This window comes from Phyllobates terribilis, unplaced genomic scaffold (assembly GCF_046119375.1).
Source record: "Phyllobates terribilis strain yellow unplaced genomic scaffold, ASM4611937v1 Scaffold_6__1_contigs__length_29720123, whole genome shotgun sequence".
NCBI lineage: Eukaryota > Metazoa > Chordata > Amphibia > Anura > Dendrobatidae > Phyllobates > Phyllobates terribilis.
This window is the reverse complement of record NW_027362766.1, coordinates 25706241-25727527: the sequence shown is the minus strand read 5'-3', so window position 1 is coordinate 25727527 and position 21287 is coordinate 25706241. Positions and strand designations below refer to the sequence as shown.

Below are 21287 nucleotides of genomic sequence, written 5' to 3'. Positions count from 1 at the left end.
CAAAAATTAGGACGGAGCAACTTGCAATGCCCCTTACAAGAGCCATGCAGTACAGCATATTACAAACATATGTCCCATTATTGGGGAGTGGGTCTCCCATAGTATTTGCTTATGCTTTCCAAGCAAAAGCAGCCAAAAATTAGGACGGAGCAACTTGCAATGCCCCTTACAAGAGCCATGCAGTACAGCATATTACAAACATAAGTCTCTTTATGGGGAGTGGGTCTCCCATAGTATTTGCTTATGATTTCCGAGCAAAAGCTGCCAAAAATTAGGATGGAGCAACTTGCAATGTTCCTTACAAGAGCCATGCAGTACAGCATATTACAAACATTAGTCCCATTATTGGGGAGTGGGTGTCCCATAGTATTTGCTTATGCCTTGCAAGCAAAAGCTGCTAAAAATTAGGACGGAGCAACTTGCAATGCCCCTTACAAGAGCCATGCAGTACTGCATATAACAAACATAAGTCCCATTATTGTGGAGTGGGTGTCCCATAGTATTTGCTTATGCCTTGCAAGCAAAAGCTGCCAAAAATTAGGAGGGAGCAACTTGCAATGCCCCTTACAAGAGCCATGCAGTACAGCATATTACAAACATAAGTCCCATTATTGGGGAGTGGGTGTCCCAAAGTATTTGCTTATGCCTTGCAAGCAAAAGCTGCCAAAACTTAGGACGGAGCAACTTGCAATGCCCCTTACAAGAGTCATGCAGTACAGCATATTACAAACATATGTCCCATTATTGGGGAGTGGGTGTCCCATAGTATTTGCTTATGCCTTGCAAGCAAAAGCTGCCAAAAATTAGGACGGAGCAACTTGCAATGCCCCTTACAAGAGCCATGCAGTACAGCATATTACAAGCATAAGTCCCATTATTGGGGAGTGGGTGTCCCATAGTATTTGCTTATGCCTTGCAAGCAAAAGCTGCCAAAAATTAGGATGGAGGAACTTGCAATGCCCCTTACAAGAGCCATGCAGTACAGCATATTGCAAACAGAAGTCCCATTATTGGGGAGTGGGTGTCCCATAATATTTGCTTATGCCTTGCAAGCAAAAGCTGCCAAAAATTATGATGGAGCAACTTGCAATGCCCCTTACAAGAGCCATGCAGTACAGCATATTACAAACATAAGTCCCATTATTGGGGAGTGGGTCTCCCATAGTATTTGCTTATGCCTTGCAAGCAAAAGCTGCCAAAAATTAGGACGGAGCAACTTGCAATGCCCCTTACAAGAGCCATGCAGTACAGCATATTACAAACATAAGTCCCATTATTGGGGAGTGGGTGTCCCATAGTATTTGCTTATGCCTTGCAAGCAAAAGCTGCCAAAAATTAGGATGGAGCAACTTGCAATGCCCCTTACAAGAGCCATGCAGTACAGCATATTACAAACATATGTCCCATTATTGGGGAGTGGGTCTCCCATAGTATTTGCTTATGCTTTCCAAGCAAAAGCAGCCAAAAATTAGGATGGAGCAACTTGCAATGCCCCTTACAAGAGCCATGCAGTACAGCATATTACAAACATAAGTCTCTTTATTGGGGAGTGGGTGTCCCATAGTATTTGCTTATGCTTTCCAAGCAAAAGCTGCCAAAAATTAGGACGGAGCAACTTGCAATGTCCCTTACAAGAGCCATGCAGTACAGCATATTACAAACATAAGTCCCATTATTGGGGAGTGGGTGTCCCATAGTATTTGCTTATGCCTTGCAAGCAAAAGCTGCCAAAAATTAGGACGGAGCAACTTGCAATGCCACTTACAAGAGCCATGCAGTACAGCATATTACAAACATAAGTCCCATTATTGGGGAGTGGGTGTCCCACAGTATTTGCTTATGCCTTGCAAGCAAAAGCTGCCAAAAATTAGGACGGGGCAACTTGCAATGCCCCTTACAAGAGCCATGCAGTACAGCATATTACAAACATAAGTCCCATTATTGGGGAGTGGGTGACCCATAGTATTTGCTTATGCCTTGCAAGCAAAAGCTTCCAAAAATTAGGACGGAGAAACTTGCAATGCCCCTTACCAGAGCCATGCAGTACAGCATATTTCAAACATAAGTCCCATTATTGGGGAGTGGGTCTCCCATAGTATTTGCTTATGCCTTGCAAGCAAAAGCTGCCAAAAATTAGGATGGAGCAACTTACAATGCCCCTTACAAGAGCCATGCAGTACAGCATATTACAAACATAAGTCCCATTATTGGGGAGTGGGTCTCCCATAGTATTTGCTTATGCTTTCCAAGCAAAAGCTGCCAAAAATTAGGACGGAGCAACTTGCAATGGCCCTTACAAGAGCCATGCAGTACAGCATATTACAAACATAAGTCCCATTATTGGGGAGTGGGTGTCCCATAGTATTTGCTCATGTTTTCCAAGCAAAAGCTGCCAAAAATTAGGACAGAGCAACTTGCATTGCCCCTTACAAGAGCCATGCAGTACAGCATATTACAAACATAAGTCCCATTATCGGGGAGTGGGTGTCCCATAGTATTTGCTTATGCCTTGCAAGCAAAAGCTGCCAAAACTTAGGACGGAGCAACTTGCAATGCCCCTTACAAGAGCCATGCAGTACAGCATATTACAAACATAAGTCCCATTACTGGGGAGTGGGTGTCCCATAGCATTTGCTTATGCCTTGCAAGCAAAAGCTGCCAAAAATAAGGACGGAGGAACTTGCAATGCTGGCACCCTGGTGGTATAGTGGTGGTGGAGGCTGAGGATAAGGAGAAGAAGATAAAACAGCCAAAACGAGGAAGCGTATACCCATGTGTGGGTGTGAAGCGGTGCATGTGAATACAGCTCCCGAAATAACACAGTGGATTTGACTTTATGTTACTCTGCTGTCATTTGATGGTGATGAGAAGTCTGGCCCAATCCAGCCCTTGTTCATTTTGATAAGGGTCAGCTTGTCAGCATTGTCAGTTGACAGGCGAGTGCGCTTATCAGTTATAATTCCCCCAGCGGCACTAAAAACACGCTCCGATAACACGCTAGCGGCAGGGCAGGCCAGGACCTCTAAGGCGTACAGAGCAAGTTCATTCCAAGTGTCCAGCTTGGATACCCAATAATTAAAAGGCACAGAGGAATCACAGAGGATGCTGGTACGGTCGGCAAGGCACTCCCTCACCATCTTTTGAAACTTTCCACTCCTTGTGAGAGTACCCCGCGCCTCAGGGCCTGTAAGCTGGGCGGGTGTCAGAAAACTGTCCCAGAACATTGACAGTGTTCCCCTGCCTCTGCTGGATTGGAGTTGCATCTCTCTCGCCTGTACGCCTTGGTTGGACAACGAACTGTGACATCGGCCGCTAGCGTGTTCAGATGGGAATTTTTTTAAGAGTTCTGCAGCAAGGGCCTTCTGGTACTGCCCCATTTTTGTAGACCTCTCCACCTCAGGAATAAGAGAGTGAAAGTTCTCCTTGTAGCGTGGGTCTACAAGTGTCACCAACCAGTAATGACTGTCACCCAACATTTTGACAACGCGAGGGTCACGGTTAAGGCAGCGTAACATAAAGTCAGCCATGCGTGACAGACTGGTAACGGGCAAGATTTCCGTGTCCTCACCAAGATGACGACTGACCATGCTCTCCTTCTCCTCCTCCTCCTCTTCCTCCTCCCCCCTGTCCTCAGGCCACCCACGCTGAACCGACGGTATGACACTTGTACAGGTACAACCGTCTACAATGCATGATAGCAGCTCCTGTTCTTCCTCCTCCTTCTCCTCCTCCTCTCCCTCATTGTCCCCCAATGCACATTGGGATGAGATGAGGCTGGGCTGTGTGTAATCGCCCGCTACAGCTTCTTGATCCATCTCATCATACACTGGCTGCAATGCCTCCTCTTTAATTCTCTGCAGAGAGAGTTGCAAAAGACAGACAAGTGGGATGCTGACACTAATGATGGCGTCATCTCCACTCACCATCTTGGTGGCCTCCTCAAAGTTTGTCAGGATGGTACATATGTCAGACATCCAGGTCCACTCCTGAGGTCTTATGTGTGGAGTCTGAAATGAATATCAACGGCTTTGTTGCAGCTGGTACTCCACAACTGCTCTCTTCTGCTCACAAATCCTTTGCAACATGTGGAGGGTAGAGTTCCAATGTGTGGGGACATCACACACCAGTCGGTGTGCCGGAAGCTGCAAACGCTGCTGCAACACAGCAAGGGCGGCGGCAGCTGTAGCCGACTTGCGAAAATGAGCTGACAGGCGGCGTACTTTCACGAGCAGATCTGGCAACTCGGGGTACGATTTAAGAAACCGCTGAACCACGAGGTTAAGCACATGAGCCAGGCATGCTACGTGTGTGATCTCACCTCGCCTCAGAGCCGCCACCAGGTTACGGCCATTGTCACACACGACCATGCCGGGATGTAGGTTCAGCGGTCTCAGCCACAGATCTGCCTGCTCTTTCACAGCTGTCCACAACTCACAAGCAGTGTGAGGTTTATCACCTAAGCTTATGAGTTTCAGCACAGCCTGTTGCCGCTTGGCGGAGGCAGTACTGCAATGCTTCCAGCTTGTAACTGATGTGGTGTTATCTGAAATGGAGGCTGAACATGAGGAGGCGGAGGAGGATGTGCAGGAGCTGTACACTGTGGGGGCAACTCTGACTGACATAGGGCCCGCAATCCTCAGTGTGGGGAGGATGTGTTCCGTCCCAAGGTCCGACTGGGTCCCGGCTTCCACTATGTTTACCCAGTGTGCCGTCAGAGAGATGTACCGTCCCTGGCCATAAGCACTTGTCCACGTGTCCGTTGTCAGGTGGACTCTCTCAGTAACTGCGTTGTTGAGGGCACGGCAGATGCTTTGGGACACGTGCTTGTGTAGTGTGGGGATGGCACACCGGGCAAAATAGTGTCGGCTGGGGACCGAGTACCGAGGGACGGCCACCGCCATAAGATTGCGGAAGGATTCCGTCTCCACCAGCCTAAGAGGCAGCATTTCCAACGCAAGCAGTCGTGAAATGTGCGAATTTAGGACTGTGGCCTGTGGGGCGTTAGCTGCGAATTTCCACTTTCGTTCAAAGGTCTGGGATATGGACAATTGAACGCTGTGGTGGGACGTGGACGTGGACGTTGATGCTGTTTCTTGAGAAACTGCCATAACAAGTGAAGACTGAGAGGAGGGGGCATCTTTACATGCAGTATGGAAAGGGGATTGCCTTGCACACACAACAGGGGGTTCTATTGCATGCACAACAGTGGAAGAAGCAGTGGTGACTCCCGCTGACACTGGTCGTGGACCCTGGGTTTCGCCCCACAAAGTCGGGTGCTTTGCTGCCATGTGCCTGATCATGCTGGTGGTGGTCAGGCTGGTAGTTTTGTCACACCTGCTGATGCTGGCATGGCAGGTGGAACATATGGCCTTTTTGGGGTTATCAGCAGAGTCTTTAAAAAAATTCCAGACTCTGGAAGACCTACCGCTTGTACTGGCAACGTCCCTCGTGTTGGTGTTACGGGGAACGGTTGCCTGCCTTCTGTCTGCGGCCACCACACTGCTTCTTCCTGCCTGTTGGGAAACTCTGCTTCCCTCCCCCTGTGTGCTGCTGGCCTCACTCTGCATGTCCTCCTTCCACGTTGGGTCAGTTACTAGATCATCCACCACCTCCTCCTCTTCCACTTGCGCACCACGATCCTCCTCCTCACTTCCTGGCAATTGTGTCTCGTCATCGTCCACCTCTTGTGACAGATTGCCAACGTCGACTTCCTGTGGCCGTGGCTGTTCAAATCTTTGGGCATCGCAACATGGGATCTCCTCTCCCACCACTTCAAGCGTATCAGGCGAGGGGCCCAAATATGGAAATGGACCAGTGAACAGCTCTTCAGAGTGTCCAAGTGTGGGATCACTTGCTGTCTGACGACACTCAACATGGTGGGAGGAAGGAGCATCAGGGTGAGGAGGAGTATGCGGTCGAGACTCACGGCTACTAAGAGTTGACCATGTGGAAGACAGACCGGAGGTGGTGGTGCCCAGGTAACTGGAAGTATTATCTGCTTTCCAATTAATAACCTGTTCACACTGATCAGTTCTCAATTCTGGTGTTGTTCTGTGCTTCCCTAGTAATTCGGTCAAGAAGTGGGAGCGAGAAGATGTGGCTGTTGGTTGTGGCACATTTTCACCTTGGCCACGGTCCCGTCCTCTGCACGAACCATCACCAGAACGTCCACTTCCACGTCCCTTGCCACGCGCCTTGCCCATTGTAAATGAAGTAAAATAGCTTACACTTGCACTATCAATGGAAAAAGGGTAATAAAGAGTAGATTAGAACCGTGGAAGAGGAAAACCACAGTTATTGTTTACTGGGGTATACCACACTTTTTTAAATAGAGATATTTGCAGCTGAACAGTGAGCGACACACTCAAACTGCTTTTTTTTTAGATACCAAAGGCCCAAAACTGGATAGTACAGCGATTTGACCCGTGGAACTGCAAAACCACATTGGGATGTCGGGCCTACACAAGACTATTTTCAACAGATATATTTGTGTGTCACAACAGTCAGGAGACACTACTGTTTTTCTTTACGGAAAAAACTACCAAAAGCTGAATAATAGAGATTTTTTACCGTGGGATGGCAAAACCACGGTTATTGTTTACTGGGGTATACCACACTTTTTTAAATAGAGATATTTGTGGCTGAACAGTGAGCGACACACTCAAACTGATTTTTTTTTAGATACCAAAGGCCCAAAACTGGATAGTACAGAGATTTGACCCGTGGAACTGCGAAACCACACTGGGATGTCGGGCCTACACAAGACTATTTTCAACAGATATATTTTTGTGTCACAACAGTCAGGAGACACTACTGTTTTTCTTTACGGAAAAAACTACCAAAAGATGTGTCCAAACTTTTGGTCTGTACTGAAGATATTGTAAACTTTTTTCAAAAGATCATTGCTGTCCCTAGCATACAATGATAATGAATATACAAACACCTGGTCCAGGTATTGTCCAACATTTTTGGCAAAGACAGTTCACTCCCGACACAATTGGCCTTCCCTTCAGAGGAAAGACCCCCTTATGTATCTTATCCAGGTATGTGGCCACCACAGGATTTTGTGGAAACAGATATTCATATTCGGTCTTACTTATTATGCCCCCGTCTCACATAGCGAGATCGCTAGCGAGATCGCTGCTGTGTCACGGTTTTGGTGATGCAACAGCGACCTCACCAGCGATGTCGCTATGTGTGACACTTTGCAACGATCAGGCCCCTGCTGTGAGGTCGCTTATCGCTGCAAAGTATCCTGGACCATTTTTTGGTCGTTGCCCTCCCGCTGGTCAGCACACATCGCTGTGTGTGACCAGCGGGAGCAGCGATCAGGCTGGTAACCAAGGTAAACATCGGGTTACTAGGGGCACACGCGCACCAAGTAAAACGTTGTTTATCATGGTTACCACTCTGCTACAGTGAGCGGGAGGTTACTGCTCACTTTAGCAGGCTCGTTACCATGATAAACATCGGGTTACTAGGGGCACATGCGCACCTAGTAACCCGATGTTTATCATGGTTACGAGCCTGCTAAAGTGAGCGGTAACCTCCCGCTCACTGTAGCAGAGTGGTAACCATGATAAACAACTGGTTACTAGGTGCGCGTGTGCCCCTAGTAACCCGATGTTTACCATGGTTACCAGCCTGCTCCTGCTTCAGCAGGCTGGTAACCAGGAGCAGGACATCATGGAAAGATTCTTTCCACGATGTCGCTGCTCCCCTGATTGTTGGTGAGCCTGCCTGTTTGACAGCTCACCAGCTACCACATACCAACGCAGCAATGATCCCTGACAGGTCGTATCGTTGTCGGGATCGTTTCAGCGTCGCTAAGTGTGACCGGGCCTTTAGTCGACTTGACAATGCATGGGTAAGAAGAAGCTTTAACTCATTCTGGAATGATCTCATAGGGTTACAGGTAAGAACAGCATAACCACTTCTGTCCTCTCGGATGTCAAGACACTTTTTCTTATACTGATCAGTGTCCAGAACCACCACATTGCCCCCCTTATCTGAAGGTTTGATGACAATGTGGTGGTTCTGTTCCAGACACTTAATCGCCTCCTTCTCATCTTTTGAGCCATTAAATTGTGAATATGGTCTGGTTTTTCCCAACACCCTAAGATCCTGGGACACCAAGTTCCCAAAAATATCAATCACTGACATTTCGCTTTGAGGAGGAGGCATCTTAGTACTTTTTTAGCTCAGATTTGAGAAAGGTCCTTCCCCAGTCAGGTTGGGTCCCCCTTCTGCCAAGCTATTCAGAAGTCTCATATCTGGTAGCAGATTAACCGGGATACCCAGTTCACTACTAGCTGCATTATCTTTACTCAGAAAATATTGACGCCACTTCAGTTTATTAGAGAAAAGATTCAAATCTTTAACTGCATCAAATAAATTGAAATCAGATGATGGAACAAAAGAGAGAACCTTTGACAACACAGAAACCTCTATTTCACTAAGAGTGCTTGTGGAAAAATGAATTACCAGCCTATCATCCTCTAAACTGGTGTTCTCGACTGGTCCACCCGATTTCTCAGCATATAGTTTGTTTCTAAAAAATGAGGGCCTTGATATTGACCTCTACTGGTAAAATGACCAGGGCCTCTACCCTTATTTCTTGCTTTCCCTTGAGGGTTCTGGTTTCTCACTTCACTATGTGAGGCCTCAGTATCTGTAGATGTAAGGTCAATCTCTAGATCAAGTGCCAAAGTTTTATTTCTGAGAAACAGATATGCTTTGTTTCCTAAAATCTTGCGTATCTCTAACAAATTGGCAATGTTTACGAAATTTGATATGGTACTGAAAGCATTCTATAGTGTTCTGCAACTTTGTCTCTTTAGTAGTGAAGTCTGGTTCACCTGAAAATTTCTTTGTTATATCAATTTGTTCTTTTAGACTAATATTTAGACCAGCCAAAGTTTGTTTCTCTTCTTCTAACAGAAGAGCCATAAACTGCAAAGCACTATTCGTTGCTAGAGATGAGCGTTGTTCTACTCGAACTGTTCGCCAATCTCAAATTCGAGCTGTTTTGGGCGGTGTTCGAGCCGTTCGGCGAACACGAACAATTTGAGAAAAATTCGGCTGTTCGAGGTTATGTTCGATAACTGTTCGTGCACCAAAATCATAGCTGGATTTTTTCTCAGTAATGATGAAAATTAATGTTAATACGCAGTTTGAGTGTACAGCGGGGCGGGGGGAGGGGCAGGGGGTGGATCTCTGCAGGAACAATGAAGATCTCCATTTTTTTTTCTCTTTCCCGCATTTACAGTGGGGAGGTGCAATCTGTCAGCCTATCAGCAGCGCACACACGGAGCGAAGTGCTTTTTTTCACACAAGCAAGGGCATGTGTCATTGGCAGTGTATGTCACATGTCCTTGCCCTATAAGACCAAGCCATTTTCCCCGTCGCCACCATTTTCTCACTGCTGCAGCTGCGTGTTAGACGGCACCGCTGTTGCTGTGTGCGCTATACCTTGTTAATTTCAAGCCAATTTTCGCACAAATATACAGATAGCTTGGGAGTAGGGAATAGTTGTGATTGCAGTCCTTTTAAGGACTAGGTTACAGCATTTCCTACGACTTTTATCAGGGAGGTCTGTGCTCTTAAATAGATAGGTTGTGGGAGTAAAGACTAATTGTAATTGGAGTCCTTTTCAGGACTAGGTTACATCAGTTCCTATCAGTTTTTGCCAGGCAGGTCTGTGCCAGTGCTGTGCAAGTTTTTTTCACAGCATTTGGCTGAATCTAGCAAAGCTAATCCTTTTTGGCCTATTGCAGAGTGTGTTAGTCAGTGGAGTAGCCTATCTGTGTTGCAAGATATACCACCTGTGTATAGAATACCAATTTTTTTACTGCACCTAGTGAAGTAAAATCTTTTGGGCATAGCATCATTCTATTAGTCCATCTATACTGACCTCCATCAGGTTGCAAATTAAAACTAATTTTTATCTGCATCTACAGTACCTCTGAAAAAATATTTGGGCTTCTAGCTGTGTGTGGGACTTGTTGTATTAGTCCATCTATACTGACCTCCATCAGGTTGCAAACTGAATATATTTTATTCCTGCATCTACCTCTGAAAAAATATTGGGCTTCTAGCTGTGTGTGGGTCTTGTTTTATTAATCCATCTATACTGACCTCCATCAGGTTGCAAACTGAATATAATTTTTTTCTGCATCTAGCTCTGAAAAAATATTTGGCCTTCTAGTAGTGTGTCGGACTTTCTCTATTAGTCCATCTATACTGACCTCCATCAGGTTGCAAATTAAAACTAATTTTTATCTGCATCTACAGTACCTCTGAAAAAATATTTGGGCTTCTAGCTGTGTGTGGGACTTGTTGTATTAGTCCATCTATACTGACCTCCATCAGGTTGCAAACTGAATATATTTTTTTCTGCATCTACCTCTGAAAAAATATTGGGCTTCTAGCTGTGTGTGGGACTTGTTGTATTAGTCCATCTATACTGACCTCCATCAGGTTGCAAACTGAATATATTTTTTTCCTGCATCTACCTCTGAAAAAATATTGGGCTTCTAGCTGTGTGTGGGTCTTGTTCTATTAATCCATCTATACTGACCTCCATCAGGTTGCAAACTGAATATAATTTTTTCCTGCATCTAGCTCTGAAAAAATATTTGGCCTTCTAGTAGTGTGTCGGACTTTCTCTATTAGTCCATCTATACTGACCTCCATCAGGTTGCAAATTAAAATGAATTTTTATCTGCATCTACAGTACCTCTGAAAAAATATTTGGGCTTCTAGCTGTGTGTGGGACTTGTTGTATTAGTCCATCTATACTGACCTCCATCAGGTTGCAAACTGAATATATTTTTTTCTGCATCTACCTCTGAAAAAATATTGGACTTCTAGCTGTGTGTGGGACTTGTTGTATTAGTCCATCTATACTGACCTCCATCAGGTTGCAAACTGAATATATTTTTTTCTGCATCTACCTCTGAAAAAATATTGGGCTTCTAGCTGTGTGTGGGTCTTGTTCTATTAATCCATCTATACTGACCTCCATCAGGTTGCAAACTGAATATAATTTTTTTCTGCATCTAGCTCTGAAAAAATATTTGGCCTTCTAGTAGTGTGTCGGACTTTCTCTATTAGTCCATCTATACTGACCTCCATCAGGTTGCAAACTGAATATAATTTTTTTCTGCATCTAGCTCTGAAAAAATATTTGGCCTTCTAGTAGTGTGTCGGACTTTCTCTATTAGTCCATCTATACTGACCTCCATCAGGTTGCAAATTAAAACTAATTTTTATCTGCATCTACAGTACCTCTGAAAAAATATTTGGGCTTCTAGCTGTGTGTGGGACTTGTTGTATTAGTCGATCTATACTGACCTCCATCAGGTTGCAAACTGAATATATTTTTTTCTGCATCTACCTCTGAAAAAATATTGGGCATCTAGCTGTGTGTGGGACTTGTTGTATTAGTCCATCTATACTGACCTCCATCAGGTTGCAAACTGAATATATTTTTCTCTGCATCTACCTCTGAAAAAATATTGGGCTTCTAGCTGTGTGTGGGTCTTGTTCTATTAATCCATCCATACTGACCTCCATCAGGTTGCAAACTGAATATAATTTTTTTCTGCATCTAGCTCTGAAAAAATATCTGGCCTTCTAGTAGTGTGTCGGACTTTCTCTATTAGTCCATCTATACTGACCTCCATCAGGTTGCAAACTGAATATATTTTTTTCTGCATCTACCTCTGAAAAAATATTTGGCCTTCTAGTAGTGTGTCGGACTTTCTCTATTAGTCCATCTATACTGACCTCCATCAGGTTGCAAATTAAAACTAATTTTTATCTGCATCTACAGTACCTCTGAAAAAATATTTGGGCTTCTAGCTGTGTGTGGGACTTGTTGTATTAGTCCATCTATACTGACCTCCATCAGGTTGCAAACTGAATATATTTTTTTCCTTCATCTACCTCTGAAAAAATATTGGGCTTCTAGCTGTGTGTGGGTCTTGTTCTATTAATCCATCTATACTGACCTCCATCAGGTTGCAAATTCAAAATAATTTTTTTCTGCATCTAACCCAGCCAATAGTTTTGGCCTAATACCACATTTTGGCCACTCAGCTCTGCTCGGTTACCATCCATTGTTTTTTTGTGCAAACAACTCCAGAGTTGTGAATTAGTTAACCACCAAAATGAGTGGAAAAAGGCCTGCTGCTGGTGGAAAGGGGAATAGGCGTGTTGGGAAGGGGAAAAAAGGTTGTGTCCGTGGGGTAGGTGTTAAAGCAACAGTAACATCTGCAGAAGAAAGACCATCTTCCAGCCAAACTAAAATGTCTACTTCTTTTAGCGGACAATGTGATAAGATCCCTTTCTTACGGCCACGCCAATCGCTACAAATTCCAGATGAGGCACAAAAACAGCAGGTGCTTCAATGGATATCAAGTGCTCCTTTAAGTGGGCTCTCCTCCACATCAACTTCAACATCACAAATACTCCAGTCCTCAAAGGTGTCACCCAAATCGCACTTGCTTCCTCACAGCTCCCAAATCTCCAGCTGCCCGTCTGAGTATGAGGTAGAACAGATGGTTGAGTCTGCAGAGCTGTTTACTCATACTATAGCCTGGGAATCAGAGGTCGACTCCAGCGCTTCTGTGAATCCAGATGAGGAAATGATCTGCACTGATGCCCAGAATCTTTATGAGTCGGATCCAGGACCAGACGCAGAAAGTTCTGACCATAATGTAGACCCTCATTCCCAAACTGTAACTCCTGTTGGTGGAGACAATGAGGAAGACGATGATAAGACTCAAATACCTGATTGGAGTGACAACTTTAGTTTTTTGTCAGGGCAGGACCAGGTTGGCTCTGAGAACGAAGGGTGTGATAACGCACAGGGTGATGATGATGAGGTCGGAGATCCCACTTACTGTCAACCCACAGTCAGCCAAGAGATGAGGTCAGCAGAGGAGGTGGAGGAAGATGCTAGTGACGACGAGGTCAGGTTGCGCCTTCCTGGACAGAGACGTAGTACTGGAAGCATGTCAACAACTGCATCCTCAAACAAAACTCTGCCTCTCACCACAAGTCGTGGTGGCTCTTCAGGTCGCATGGGTGCTAAGCCTTGCATAGCCTGGGCATTTTTTCAGATCGATAAAGATGACCCAACTTGTGTTATCTGTAACATTTGTCAGCAAAAGCTAAGTAGAGGCCAAAAAATACATAGTTTGAGTACTTCATGCATGAACCGGCACATGGACATGAAGCATAAGTTGCAGTGGGAAGCTCAGTGTGCTACAATGCGGCCTAGCCGGCCGGGCCAACCACCGTCTGCCATATCTTGTGCATCCAGCATGTGCTTCATCCTCTGTGACTGGAGGGACAGCAGTCACACCTGTTTTGGGGCGCAGACCTGCCACCTCTTTACCCGCAACAGCCAGCGTGATTGGCAGGTCATCATTTTCTTTGGAGGTGGTAACACCAGCTGGTGTTGAGCGCTGTCCGACATCGATAGCACCACCTTTGGATCAAGGCAACCTAACATGTCCGCCTGCATCTTCCTCACAGACCGGCAGTTTGCCGGGGACACCCTTATCAACCCCGTCTAAGCACAATAGCCAGCCCTCGGTCCCTCAGATGTGGACAAGTAAAAGACCATTTCCTCCTAGCCATGAGAAAGCTAAGAGGTTGAATTTCACCATCTGCAAGCTCTTGGCTACAGAAATGCTGCCTTTCCGCCTGGTGGACACAGAGGATTTTCGAGACCTTATGTCCGTCGCAGTGCCCCAGTACCAGATGCCCAGTCGGCACTACTTCTCAAAGAAAGGTGTGCCTGCGCTCCACCAGCATGTCGCACATAACATCACCGCTTCTTTGAGAAACTCTGTGTGTGACAGGGTGCATTTCACCACAGACACTTGGACGAGTAGGCATGGACAGGGGCGTTACATGTCGCTGACTGGGCACTGGGTAACTATGGTGACAGCAGGACAAGGGGCTGCTGTCCAAGTCTTGCCGTCCCCACGAGTTGTGCGTCAATCCTCTTTATGTCAAAGTTCCTCCACTGCTTCTGCCTCCTCAACCTCCTCTCGGTCTTCCACCTGCACCCAAAGCCTGTCTGGTCATGCCACAAGCTTTCTAACTGCGCAGAAGGGATCCTGCACACCTCCTTACTATGCTGGCAGTAGGGCTCAACGTCATCAGGCGGTTTTTACATTGAAATGTCTGGGAAATGTGAGTCACACAGCTGAGGAGTTGTGGTCAGCTCTGGAGAACCAATTTCATGAATGGTTGTCTCCACTGGACCTGAAACCAGGGAAGGCCGTGTGCGACAATGCTGCAAACCTGGGTGCGGCCCTTCGCCGGGGCAATGTCACACACGTGCCTTGTATGGCTCACGTGTTGAACCTGGTTGTCCAGCAATTTTTAGCCCACTATCCCAGACTAGATGGCCTTCTGCAGAGGGCACGGTCGCTGTGTGCTCACTTCCGCCGTTCGCATCCCGCAGCTCAGCGACTTACATCTCTACAGAAGTCGTTGGGCCTGCCACTTCACCGGCTAAAATGCGATGTGCCTACCCGGTGGAATTCAACTCTGCACATGTTGCAGCGACTGTGGCAGCACCGACAAGCCCTGGTGCAATACGTTCTGATGTATAGCCTGGGCCAACGAGATTCAGAGGTGGGGCAAATCATGCTGGAGGAGTGGTCTCAGATCAGGGACCTATGCACCCTTCTGCACAGTTTTGAAATGGCGACGAAGATGTTTAGTGCTGACGATGCCATTATCAGCATGACTATTCTGGTGATTTACATGCTGGAGCACATGTTAAACAGAATTCGGAGTCAGGTGGTGGCACAAGAGGAGGTGGAGGAAGTAGAGGAGGAGGAGTTGTATGCGGAAGGGCTAACATCTGCAAGGTCCAGACGGTCGGCAGCACCAAGGCGGCAGGCATGTGAGGGTGGGGGAGATGGTTTTACCAGGGCGCATGGTAGCAGCCAAACTAGTGATGAGGGTGCAGGAGCCCAGGAAGAAGTGGAGGACGAACTGATGGAAGACTCATCAGATGAGGGAGACCTTGATCACATTTCTGTTGTGCGAGGTTGGGGGGAGAGGACAGAGGAAGGAAGCATGATTGTTACCTCGCCACCAACACAACAGGGACTTGGTGCTCCTGGATGCACAACACACATGAGTGCCTTCTTGCTGCACTACCTGCAACATGACCCTCGAATTGTGAGAATTAGAAATAATCGTGACTACTGGGTTGCCACACTGTTAGATCCCCGGTACAAAAGTAAATTTGCAGAAATTATTCCTGCCATAGAAAGGGATGCACGCATGCAGGAGTATCAGCAGAGACTGTTGCAGAATCTTACATGTGCTTTTCCACAAAATACCAGTGGTGCACGTAGTGAATCTCACAGTTCCAACTTGCCAACCGTGGGACCGTCAAGTGTTCAGCACTCAAACCGTAACAGAACCACAGTATCTGCTGGTAACATCAATTTTGCGGAATCATTTCACCACTTTTTTAGCCCATCCTTTGCAAGGCCACAGGAGACAAGAAGTCTGACACATAGTCAACGCCTAGAGACGATGGTACAGGAGTATCTCCAAGTAAACATTGAAGCCACGACTGTGTCACTGGACCCTTGCTCTTTTTGGGCTTCCAATCTGGATAAATGGCCGGAGCTAGCCACTTACACCTTGGAGATCTTGTCATGCCCCGCAGCCAGCGTTCTGTCTGAACGTGTGTTCAGCGCTGCTGGTGGTGTGCTGACAGATAAGCTCACGCGGCTCTCCACTGATAATGTAGACAGACTCACGTTCATAAAGATGAACAAATCATGGATCCGAAACGACTTTTCTACCCCTGTGTCATCCTGGGGAGAGTAAAAGCTTGATGATTGGTTAAAATCACCCTACCAACCGTTTTAAGCTTTCAAATTACTAATCATGTTTATCTGTATCTTGACTGGAAAATAATTTGGGCTTTGTAGCAGTGTGCAGCACTGATCCTATTAGGCCATCTATACTAAAGCTTCACCAGATTTAAAATTAAAAATAATTTTTAGCTGCATCTAGCCCGGAAAATAATTTTGGGGCTCCGAGATGCGCAAGGCACATAAGTGCATTCTTGATGCACTACCTGCAGCATGACCCTCATATTGTCAGAATTCGAAGTAATCATGACTACTGGGTTGCCACACTCTTAGATCCCCCAAACTTTTCGATCAACCTTTTCATTTTAATAAAGACCAAAAAAATGGTCATTTTTGAAATTATAAGCATTAGCAGGTTGTTAGAAACTGAAATCAAACAGTTTTCAACTCAAAACTTTATTCTAGGTGATGTTACATTTTCACATAGGACCCCTTGTTCGAAAGGAGCTTCTGAACTCTCTCGTCCATTGAATTTGTCAGGTTTTGGATGGTTTCTGCTTCAATTGTTTTGCATGAGGACAGAATACCCTCCCAGAGCTGTTGCTTAGATGTGAACTGCCTCCCGCCATCATAGACACTCCTTTTAATGATGCTCCAAAGGTTCTGAATGGGGTAGAGGTCAGGGGAGCATGGGGGTCACACCATAAGTTTGTCCCCTTTTATGCCCATATCAGCCAGAGATGCAGATGTTTTATGTGCAGCATGAGATGGTGCATTATCATGCAGAAAAATGATCTTGCTGTGAAATACACGGTTCTTCTTCTTGAACCATGGCAGGAAGTGCTGTTTGAGAAAATCCACATACATTATGGAGTTCATCTTTTGCGCCTTCAGGGATCCTAAAGGGGCCGACAATCTCTCTCCCCATGATTCCAGCCCAAAACATTACTCCACCTCCTCCTTGTTGGCGCTGTATCCGTGTTTGCGTGGGGTGTCCATCAACCAGCCATCCTCCACTCCATCCATCTGGACCATCGAGCGCTGCACGGCACTCATCCGTGAACAAAACAGTTTTGAAATCAGTCTTCATGTAATGTTTGGCCCACTGGAGCCGTTTCTGCTTGTGTGAAGTGGATAGAGGAGGTCGACAGGATGGCGCATGCACAGCTGCAAACCTCTGAAGGACCCTGCATCTTGTTGTTCGGGGGACGTTGAAGGCACAAGCAGCTTCAAAAACTTGTCTGCTGCTATGACAAGGCTTTTTTGCCGCTGCTCTTTCAACCTGACGTAATTACCTGTAGGAAAGAGTCCTCAATTTGCCCTTATCAGCACGCACACGTGTGTACTGTGAATCAGCTACATACTTCTTGATTGCCAAGACACTTCATCCTGATCATCGCACAATGTTGATTGTAGTCATGCCTTGACCTAAACACTCCACAATTTGTTGCTTCTCAGCAGCCGACACATCCTTTTTCTTTCCCATTTTGGCAGAAAATGTAGGCTGCTTAATAATGTGAGAGAGCCTTCTTAAGTAGTCTTGCCTTTCATTGGACACACCTGCCAAACTAATTAGCACAGGTGTCTGCAATTGCTTACAGTGATATAAAGAGCCCTGACACACATCACCATCAATGAGTTTAACTGACAAACAAACAAATTCTTCCCTTATCACTCCTAAACACTTTTTGCATAATAATTTGGAATGCAGTGTACATGTGCTTTTCCACAAAACACCAGTGGTTCACGTAGTGAATCTTACAGTTCTAACTTGCCAACCGTGGTCTGTATGGAGTTGTTCAATAAAGTGCCCAAAATTAAGATAACATAGATGGGAGAGGTCTCTATGAATAGGAATTTCTAAGTATTTGATACCCTGTGAGGGCCAGGCAAAGGGAAAGTTGGACTGGATGGAATCCTATATGGATTTGGGGAGGGAGACATCGAGGGCCTCAGACTTCGCTGCATTGATTTTAAAATTTTACCATGTAACAAAGTGATCTATTTCAGCCATAACAGCATGGATGGATATATGTGATTGAGTGATATATACTAGGACATCATCAGCAAATAGAGAGCACTTGTACTCGGTGCCTCCCACCTCAATCCACCTAATATTGGGGTTATGGCGAATTGATGAGAGCAGGTGCTCCGTCACTAGGATGTATAAGAGAGGGGACAGAGGACATCACTGCCTTGTCCCATTGGTGATTGTGAAAGGTGATGAAAATGTTCTGACGCACCCCCTGGGCCTTGGGACACCCGGAGCCGGACCCTTTTTGGTGGATGCTGGTGGTTGTAGTCTTCGTGGCGGCGACCCGGTTCCGTGGCTCAGGGCGGTCAAACCAGTGGCGGAACTATTTATGTGGTTTTGATGTTTAAATGTCCGACTACGCCACCCGTGGATTGCGGTCAGAGTGAACCGCCGCTACAGGGCAGACCGCTGAGGCTGGTGTTGTGGGTGCAGCAGAGCGTAGCATATCTCCCCACGGGAGGAGTATAGCCTCAGGGCAGTGTATGCGGAGGATGGGGGTGATGGTGCAGGGCAGCAGCAGTAACGACACGGAGTCAGTGATGCAGTTCAGGGCCTTTACTCACAGTTCTTATTATCCAGACCACGTCTGCAGGTAACGGCTGCCCACGTCGTACTGTGCTCACCAGGTGAGGGGCTCAGACAACTCCCAGATAACTTTGGAGCACTTCACAGGACCCCCTTTGTGTGTCCTTTGTCTGGCCTTTCTTACCAACACTTCTGTCCGGCTGCCTCGGGCCTCCTCTTGGTAAACTTGGCGCCAGTTTCCCTAACCCTATGTGGTGCCTTCCTAGCGGGTGTAGCGAGGGGCTGCGCCACATAAAATGTCAGAGCCTCCGGTTTCTAGCTGAGGGTCGTTTCCTGCCTCCACTAGTTCGGGGACCGGTCTCCCCCTTTGGCCTGACCCCTCCACGCAGGTGGATTCGGGCGTGCGGTGGCGACTCACCCGTCCGCACCCCTGGGATCCCTTCATTCCTCGTTCCTGGAGCCTTCTCCGCTCCTCTTCCTTCCTTCTCCCTCTTCCAGGCCTGGGCCTCTGTTACTAGGCCCGCCTCCGGAGCAGAGCTCATGCAGAGCCCCTGCTCCCTGCCACTTCTGCTCAGACTTCTCTGCACTGAACTAAGATGGTGCCCACCTTTTATACTCCCTTCTCAATGCACCCAGGAACTGCTTCCTCCCTGCTCTTGCACTACAGGGTTCCCCTTCCTCAGTGTTCCCTCCCCCCACTCCAGCCAGGGACAGGGACTGTCGTGCCCATCTCAGGGGCATATTGGTCGCCCTGCCCCACGGCAATGTGGTGTAATGCATGCAGGTGTCGGGTCCTGATCCACACTCCATCCTTACCTGAGAGTGAGATATCACACCTCTGGGTGAGGTGCAATACGTCTGTAGCAACCGAGCCCTCAGGGTGCTACAGTTCCATTTATCTTCAGCCTAGGTGACGTATTGCGATACAGGGCCGTGATTTGGGCTATAAAAGGGTCCCCTAGACCCCTACCCCAAGCTTTTTAAGAGAATCATATATGGCGTGCCAGGAGACTCTATGGAATGCTTTCTCAGCATCCAACGAGAGTATCTAATTACAAATTTTTAACTGCATCTAGCCCAGGAAATACTTTGTGCCTAGTAGCAGTGTCTGCTAGTCAGCGGATTATCCTGGCTGTTAAGCAAGCTGCACCACCTGTAGTTTAGACACTTAATTTTTTCAAAGGAAATGCTTCGGGACCATGGGATACTTAGTGAAGAGCATCAGGAGGCACCCCAAGGCATAGGGGCTGGGACTGGCAGTAGGATGCCTTGCGGTGGACAGCCGAGCTCGATCCTTATAAAAGCTTTTTAACTGCAGCAGCTTTAGTGGACGCTACTGGAGCTGGAATTACCGCGGCTGCTGGCATGAGACTTGCCCTCCAATAGATCCTTGTAAATGGATTTAAAGTGTATTCATTCAAATTAGAGAGACAATTTAAATTAAAAAGCTTAGAGCTGCCTCCACCACAGGGGGGCTCGCTCGACCCACCAGCGGACAGGCACCAGTATTGGGAGAGGGGGGCTGGCCATCAGGGTTCACCGCGGCTCTGGCACAAACCCGGCGACACGGAGGTGGCACGGGCAGGAGCGGACTGGCCGTGTCGGCTTCTCACTTTTTGGATTTTAGAAGGGCATGACATGCCTATATCTGTGTCTCCCCCTCCTTTTACTCCTCCACCTCTTTTATTTTCGCATGACTATATGTACTTGTCACTTTTCCATGTGTTAGTTATGTCTTCTGAGCAGTTTCTCAGCTTTTGGACACCTTTGAAGGTGTTTTCTATGTGTTTCTATGTGTTTTTGTTTGCCTGCCATTGGTTTTAACGGTGTTCGAAGGTGTTCGACGAACAGTTCGACGAACAGTTCGGCGAACACACGGGTGTTCGACGAACCGAACCGAACTCGAACACTACGGGGGTGGCTCAACACTATTCGTTGCCTCATTCTCCCATCTATTAATCAAACCTGGACTACTAAACCGGTTTCCTCTGTTCAAAGTAACTCTGAGACCCCATGGCACAATCCCTGCCTTAAGATAATTTTTGAGGCTATGGACTTTCCACCACGATAGAATCGGGTCCTTGTAAACTTTAGAATATGACATCAAGAATCTATTTAACTGTAAAACTCAAGGACTTGTGTATTTGATGGTGTGTAGTGATAAGCGAATGTGCTCGCCACTACTCGGTACTCGCCCGAGCATCATGGTGCTCGACAAGCTCAGCGGTCGGCGAGTATTTCCGGGTTGCTCGGGCGGGAACTTTGGTCCCCTCCCTGCATGTTTGGTGCTCTTTAGAGAGCCAATGAACATGCAGGTATTGCCTGCCATGCACTGTAATGCCGTATCCATGTTGGTTGTGGCATTACAGTGACTGGCTGGCCGCACAGCGTCATCAGGTCTATATCAGACCTGGCGCCGCCATGCTCGTCACAGTGACTCCGGATCAGACAGCGTAGGGAGAGCTGCTGTTGTGTCAGGGAGAGATTTGCTTGTGTATTAGGTTTTGTAGGGAGAAAAACCGTACATTGCACATATCCATCTTAACAAATAGTCCTTTTGAGGACTAACTAATCCATCTGCAGAGATATCAGGCAGGCAGTGTATATAGGCAGGCAGGGTATATAGCAGACTGCAGTGCATATAGCACAAGAGGCTCCATTCCAATTCTGCCTTCTGCTGCTGTTAGATATTTCAAGAAATAGGCCCAGGTCTCAGGGGCCAGGAATAATTTTTTTGCATCTTAATCCTCATAATTTGCTTAAAAAGCAATCCAGAGAACACGGTTTTTCTGCGCATTTGCTTGTTGGCACTGCAGAATACAGCCAGGTCCTTTCCATATTACAGCGCTAAAAATCCATCTATT

At 46.8% G+C, this 21287-nt stretch overlaps 1 protein-coding gene across 1 annotated transcript in view; it reads right to left on the bottom strand.

Moving 5' to 3' along the window:
* Positions 1–8184, bottom strand: part of LOC141152603 (embryonic protein UVS.2-like) — a 165298-nt gene extending 157114 nt beyond the window's left edge. The window contains exon 1 of the mRNA XM_073637157.1: positions 7914–8184. Coding sequence (XP_073493258.1) covers positions 7914–8184 — 271 coding nt within the window. The remainder of the gene's footprint in view (positions 1–7913) is intronic.
* Between the last annotated feature and the right edge of the window lie 13103 nt (positions 8185–21287).